General features: G+C 39.0%; 1 protein-coding gene across 5 annotated transcripts in view; it reads left to right on the top strand.

Moving 5' to 3' along the window:
* Window positions 1-1,226: 1,226 nt before the first annotated feature.
* The window catches only part of LOC111858972 (chromodomain Y-like protein), a 27,389-nt gene continuing 21,434 nt past the window's right edge, over window positions 1,227-7,181 (top strand). For 2 of the 5 annotated variants that reach the window (XM_072711357.1, XM_072711354.1), the window contains exons 1-3: window positions 1,227-1,522; window positions 3,917-5,432; window positions 6,000-6,046. Coding sequence is in view for 2 of the 5 variants with exons in the window: in XM_023841233.2 (XP_023697001.1) it covers window positions 1,271-1,522; window positions 3,917-5,581 (1,917 nt within the window). In the remaining 3 variants the exon portion in view is untranslated. Of the gene's footprint in view, window positions 1,523-3,916; window positions 5,618-5,999; window positions 6,049-7,181 lie in introns of those variants that run through there. The other 3 variants (XM_072711355.1, XM_072711353.1, XM_023841233.2) reach the window with 3 other exon arrangements.

Raw genomic sequence — 7,181 nt, 5'->3', positions numbered from 1 at the left:
AATGGAGCCAAACAATCTGAATTCATACTGAACGCAATCTGACTCTCATATAAAATTCACACAGCAAACCTGCGAAGCTGTCCATCCTTGCCCATTTTGGTGAGCCACCTCCCACAGCCACACCTGGAAATGACAGAGCTGTATATAAGCAATGCAGTACAGGTGTCTCAGGGTCCAGCAAGAACAGTTCAAATTTCAAAGGACATGTACAGGTAAGTTAACGGATTTATTGTAATTCATTTTCATTTTATAATAGTCAGCATTTAATGCTATCATGCAACAGGTATCTGATGTCATAGGCTGGAGGAGGGGTTTCACAGTGGGTGGGCTGTAACACATTTGCCAATCTGGGGAGGGGGATTCTCAGAGAATTGTTGGACATTTGCATTATAGTCTGTTACCAAAAGCAGCATTTGGTACTACTGCCTACAATTACTGAATATGTTAAAATGCTTGGTATTTCTGTATGTTTTTAACTAAACACTTTTCATTTACACTAACCTGAATTGTTCCTGTTTCGATCCCTTTGCTTTTTTTCTAATACTGTTGTGTGGCTGTGCAGGTTTTATTCTCTCTTTTTTGTGCTTTTGATTTAAGAGTAATTTTTGTAGAAATAAAGAAATAAATGTTTATTTTATTTTATGCAGTAAAATGCTGTCTATTGGGGTGCAGTGGTATGATGGTATATTTTTTAAATAAGATCTGAAATAGTTACATCATTAATGCTGTTATACATCCCGGTTGAAATGATGATGTCTCAACACTACACATTACTAGTGAAATAGAATAGAATACCTTTCTTCTCATCGTACAATGTACAACGAAATTTGGTATGCCACTCCAATAATAAAATAAAGATAATAATCATAACAATTAAATGCAATAACACACACACACACACACACATATAAAAATCTGTGTTGTATATATATTTGCTTTAAGAAAAGTACAACACATTTGAAAAAGACTGACGAGCAATGTGCACGGGTGCATAACTAGGTAGTATTGCAATAATTCGGCAGTAACAACAGGTGAAAGAGTGTGACAGTAGTCCAAAAGACAAAGGCACAAAATAGACATGGAATTTAGATAATAATGTATTTTCACATGAATATCCGTAACATTTAATGTTCGAAATTCGCATTAATTTCTTTAATTCCTAAACTGAGAATTCGTAACAATTTTCATAACGCATGCGCAGGTGCAACACTTCCGGCTACAGTGGATAACATCCTTTGTTTAGCTGGCTAGCTAGTTGTACAGGCGAAAGATGTCGGCCTGGTCTGAGGAGACGGAGGGTCCAAATGACGTTGTCGGTGAATTGCACCCTCCAGAACACAGAATCCGTTCAGCCGTGTGGACACATTTTGGATTCAGAAAAAAAGACGGAGTTATTATTAAGAGCGACTGGCCAATTTGTAGAGCATGTGGCAGAGCCATACCGACCAAAGCAGGTAGCACATCAAACCTTATACACCATCTGAGAGAGCGACATCCGTCACGTTACGCCGCAATGCAAAACGTAAGTGAAATAACCCGAGGAGCCCGGGCTGGGAATTCTTCAGTTTTAGCAGGCAACTTGAATTTAAAAGTGCAGTAAAAATGATCTTATGAACAGAGTGCGTTAATACTTGCAGACCGAGAGGTGGGGGATAGGCGGCGGCGTCGGTAAAATTTTACGTCCGCTGATTAGTGTTTTTATCCTCCGTGGAAATCGATGGATTGGCGGGACGAATTTAAGAATGAAAAACACGCCGCAGGCTGGTACTTTGAGTAAAGTTGCTACCCGTCCCATATTTCGCAGGATCAGCATTTATTAAAGACGAAACGCTGATTTCAATTGTGAACTAATACAGGACGCAATTTGTTCTGTATTTTCGAATCCAGACCGAAATAAAATGTATCTAGAAGTCGCAGTCATCGGGAACCTGGGGGCGATGCTCCTTATTTCTTCAAATTGAAAGTGGCAACGACAATTTTAAGGAGTATTAAAGGGTTTTGTTTGCCACATGCAAAGTATACAGTCAGAACATAACCTGCAGTGAACTGTAAGGTCTCCGCCATATGAACAGTGACAGCTGAAAGACATTTAAAGTAGCCATGTGATAATAAATAGACGTAAAAAATAATAATAGTTCTACTGAAAAATTGTCATACTAAAAACCAAAATTAAAAAAGTTTTACTGTATAATAAATAAATAGGGCTGAGATCACCACAGATTTAATAAAGGGCGAGGCTCATAGATCAGAGGGGATAGGCTGACATTCATTGAACCATGTCAGTGAGGCTTGCTGTGCAAATTTAAAAAGACAAGACTTTTTGTGAGTAAACAAATTAATATGAATTAAATGAGTTTATACAGAGAGAGGGTGTGAAGTGTGGCATATTAAAAAACAAAAACAGTTTTGGCATATACAATGGTACCTCGGTTCTCGAACTTAATCCGTTCCGGACTCCAGATCAAATCCTAAAAAGTTCAAGTTCTGATCGAATTTTTCCCATAAGAAATAATGGAAAACCAATTAATTGGTTCCCGGCCCCCCAAATTACACCTAAATATGTTTTTTTTTTAGCATTTAAACACAAAATGAACAGGGCAAAACAAGAAGAGCATTTTTTTCTTAACGCCCCCTCGTTAACCTCCTGTGGGATCCCCATGTGATCAGCAGTTTCTGGTTGTTGTCACTACCTCTGTATTTATGGTGCGTTCGTTTTTCTCTCGAAACTCGGAAATTCCGAGTTGAGTGACATCACGTCCGACAATCTCCCGTTCGAGCTACCCACATCTCGGAACAAACATGGCTGCCTCCATGAACACGTTGCTGTGTGTTGTTGCTTTATATTTTAGCAGATTTGGAGTTTTCCAAATGGAGAAAATGGAGAAATGGAGATTTTTCCGAGAGACAAACAAGAAACATGAACTAGTCAAACCACATTAAAAGCTTTATAAAATATTTTAGTACGTTCATAGCGATATTCTTTTTTCGAACGGTACAAACAAACCAAGTCACCATGTTGAAATTACGTCACAGGGGCAACTCGGACAACAAAATCTTGTCCAACTTCAACGTCATAAAAGAGGCGTGTTTCCGACGGGAAGTGACGTTTTTCGTGACGTTTTCATCCGAGTTCCGACTTGGAGAGAAATAATCGAACGCACCATAAGTCTGCATTTCAGTTTGTTTCCCCAGTCCGGTCATTGGGTGTGTTCGACTTGCTTACAGCGCTGGCTTAAAGTAATGCATTCTGATCCTGACTCAATGCATTATGGTTAGCTGCATTGCGGCCTCTCACCCAGCTGCACAAACTGGAACTGCCTCCGTGACGACACACCTTTGCCCTTATTGGCTGGAGAGTTTAGCATAACATTTGTATCCCAGGCAGTTCCGATGCATAATCTGATATTTCTCCCGAATATCACGTAAAGCAGTGAGAACTGATTTTCAGTTAATTTACCTCTTAAAATAGTTTAATAGTTAATAGATTAAATAAATGACATAAATGCTCTAGTAGTACACGTACGTTGGTTTATTTATTATTAGTTACTGTAATGTTGCGCTGCTTTATTTGGTTAATCGTCCAGTCTGTGAAGACGGCATTCAAGTAAGAATTGCATTGTAGTATGACTCATTTCCTGGCGCGTACAATTTATATTAGGTAAGCGTTCACGGTTCGACTTCTGATATTCAGATTGAGTTCTAGGTCAAACTGGTTTGTTCGACTTTCAAGAAATTCGAGTTCTAATGAGTTCGAGAACCGAGGTACCACTGTACTTTAATCGTGCCGTGAATTTTTCATGCCATTTCAGCTGTACTGTCCATATTAAGTGCAATGAATTTTCATATAGGAATATTTGTACTTTACACTGGTTTTCACTATATTTACAAAATAAGAAATACATATTTTCTTTTTCAGATGAAACATCCTGAACTTTTGGTGAAGTCAGAACCCATTGATGACCCAGTCACCCCTAACCAAACTGTTATAGATACTATGCCAGCTGAAGCTGAAACCAGCTCTAAATGGGAACCAATGGATAGTCGTCAAGTTGCTCTTACAGACAGCATTGTGACATACATTGTAAATGGACTCCTTCCCCTCTCTACTGTAGAAAATAAGGATTTCATCGCAGTTTTGCAGTTGGCTGAACCATTATTCATAATGCCTTCTCGGAGAGACCTCACCGAGAACCTCATTCCTCAGCGCACCACTTCTGTAAAATATCATTTAATTAATCAGATGCATAATGCCTACAATATTTGCCTGACAGTGGATCTATGGTCAAACCGATCCATGAGATCATTTTTTGGCATGACGGGTAATTTCATGTCAAATTTTACATTGCAGAATGTAACATTGAGTTGCCAGCGATTCAAAGGAAGACTTACAGCGGAGAACATTTGTGGAATGTATGAGGATATTTTATCAACTTATGACATTAAGAACAAAGTATCATTCATTGTTACTGATAGTGCATCTAACCTGATAAAGGCATTCAACCTCTTCCCACCAATAACTAATATTGATGGTGAAGAGGAGGAACAGGATGACACATCTGATCTTCATGTGGTGAACATTGATGAGGAGATAATGTACTTCCCTCCAGAAAGAAGTCCATGCTTTGTCCACACATTGCAACTTGTGGTTCGTGATGCCCTGGATCAAGTTGGTTCTGTGAAAAACTTGCTAGACAAAATCCAAAAACTTGTGTCTTTCTGCCATAAGTCTCCAGTCGCTACTGAGATTTTAGGAGATCACAAGATTTATCCTGGGAATGCTGCCCGTTGGAATAGCCAGTTGAAGATGCTGAAGTCGGTCCTTAACATTCCCAGTTATGTCCTTGCTCAGCTACAGTGCTCTGTCCAGCTATCGTCCACTGAATTTAAAATCATACAGGAATTATGTGTGGTGCTGGAGCCCTTTGAGGAAGTGACAGATAGGTGTCAGGTAGAGAAAGTAGTAACCTCCAGCTTGGTGATTCCATGTGTTCGAGGTTTAAGGCATGCAGTCAAAAACATGAAGATGACTGGCAACAACAACTTGGTGTCCATTCTCCAGAGCTTGGTTGAGAAGCATCTTGCAAAATTTGAAGACATTCAGTGCTTTCAGATGGCTTCCACTCTTGACCCAAGATTCAAACTGGACTGGTGTACTGGTGAAGAAGTAAACACCATAAAGGATCTCCTCATAGGAAAAGTTGAGTGTCTCTCTCCAAAATTCAGTGCTGGCTATAGTGACTGGACTGCCCAACCAGTGAAACGTCCCAAACTCTTTTCCTACATGGAGAGCCAAACTAGTCCATCAGATATCGCTAAAGCTACTCGTGATGTCATTGTATACTTGAGTCAACCATGTTTAGCAGAGGATGCTGACCCTTTGGCCTACTGGAAAGGAAACCAAACCAGCTTTCCTGAGCTAGCACAACTTGCCTGCAAATACCTTGCTATACCAGCTTCCTTTGCACCTGTTGAGAGAATCTTCAGTGCAGCAGGAAGTATTTTCAAGTCAGAGCGCTGCAATCTAAATGATAAAACCTTTGAAGATCTTTTGTTGATTAAATGTAATAGTACTGAACAATGAATTGTTTATTGGAATAAAGCATAATTGTATTTGCCACGATGTTTTGCTTTTTGTTATAGGTTGAACTGATAGACAAAACGTAATGTTCTATATATAAGGAAATAAATATGAGCAACTATGGAAAAAAAAGAGCAAGAATTTTTTTTTTTGCCATGTATACTTTTAATGTTTATTGGTGGAATAAGCTAAAAGTTATAGACAAATTTTCTCTTACAGTCAAGCAAATTTAAAGGCCACTTTACCCACTCATACCCTCAATACATACAGCTACTACCTTGAAAGATGCAACATCTGTTGTATAATTATGTTTTGTTAGATTAAGTAACATTCCTATTTTGTGTGATTGCATTTCATTTCTTTGAATTTAATACAGTGATACTGAGAAGAGAAAATTTAACACAAATTTAATTCATTCCAGACACCTGGACACCTGTATTGAAGTGAGCTGATGGCATACTGGAAGTGGTAGGTGGAGAGGAGGAGTGATGGAGGGGTTATTGTTTGGAATGGGAGACGCGTCTCCATCCATATAAGTTTTAATATGTTGTTATCTGTTATGTTTTGCTGTGTCCTGAGTTTTCGGTCGAGCTGCGGTTAGATTTTTCTCTTCTGAGGTCTGGATTGGTAGAGTTGAACATACAAATTTTAGCAAGGATGGTCAATTTCCAAGATTGCAGTCGCGGTACAAGTCAAAATAAATTCAACAGATCCATTCAGAGTTCATCGACTTAAGAGGTGTTCGAGTTCCAAGGTTCTACTCTAATTACAATTCAAGTTCCTTTGGGTGTGGCTAATTCAGTTCAAATAACAGTTTTTAAATTGAGTGGTATACAGTTTGTGAAATCTGAATTTTGCTCAATTTTAACATGAAGTTTGGTGGTGTTTAGGTAGTTATAAATGGATGCTAAAGACAGGACTGGTATGTGCTTTTAACTCTTAGCCTTTTCAGTTTCCCTGGGGCAAACAGCCTTGGATTGGGCTATTCACAGTGTCTTGCACTGGCATAAAGACTGGTACCACTGTTAACTGACATCACAAAGCAAGGGGGGGAATTTTGTACTGAATTCGAAAAATGGCTATAGTACATTATTGGGCTGGTTGTTGTGTGATGTTGGTACTAATATCACATGTTATGCACATACATTTCTTTTATCGCTAAAAAATAGGCTTTTTCTTTCAATTCTGTACAGACATTATGAATGAATGAAAATTGCATTTATATAGTGTTTAACTATTGTTATAGCTCGACTACGCCACTTAATCAGACTACTGTCCTTGTTCCAGTATACATACATGGGAGGGGAATTGATTTATTGACCATAGTATTTCCGACTCCATGACAATATTTTGCAAAATGGCTCCTTCCAGCTTGTTAGTATTGGTCTTTTCCCAACAAACAACAACACCAACAAATTTATTTTTGTATAGCGCATTATCACAACATCACATTGTCCCAAAGCGCTTTACAGCATCCCCACCCAAAGCCCCCAGTGAGTAAGCCATAGGCGACAGTGGCAAGGAAAAACTCCCTAGAAGGAAGAAACCTTGGGAGGGACCAGACTCAAAGGGGGAGCCCATCCTCCAGGGGCCGGCAGGGAGA

The sequence above is a fragment of the Paramormyrops kingsleyae genome, chromosome 4 (genome assembly GCF_048594095.1).
Source record: "Paramormyrops kingsleyae isolate MSU_618 chromosome 4, PKINGS_0.4, whole genome shotgun sequence".
Classification (NCBI taxonomy): Eukaryota; Metazoa; Chordata; class Actinopteri; order Osteoglossiformes; family Mormyridae; genus Paramormyrops; species Paramormyrops kingsleyae.
Note: the sequence above shows the minus strand (reverse complement) of the source record. Positions and strands in the feature narration are given on the sequence as shown.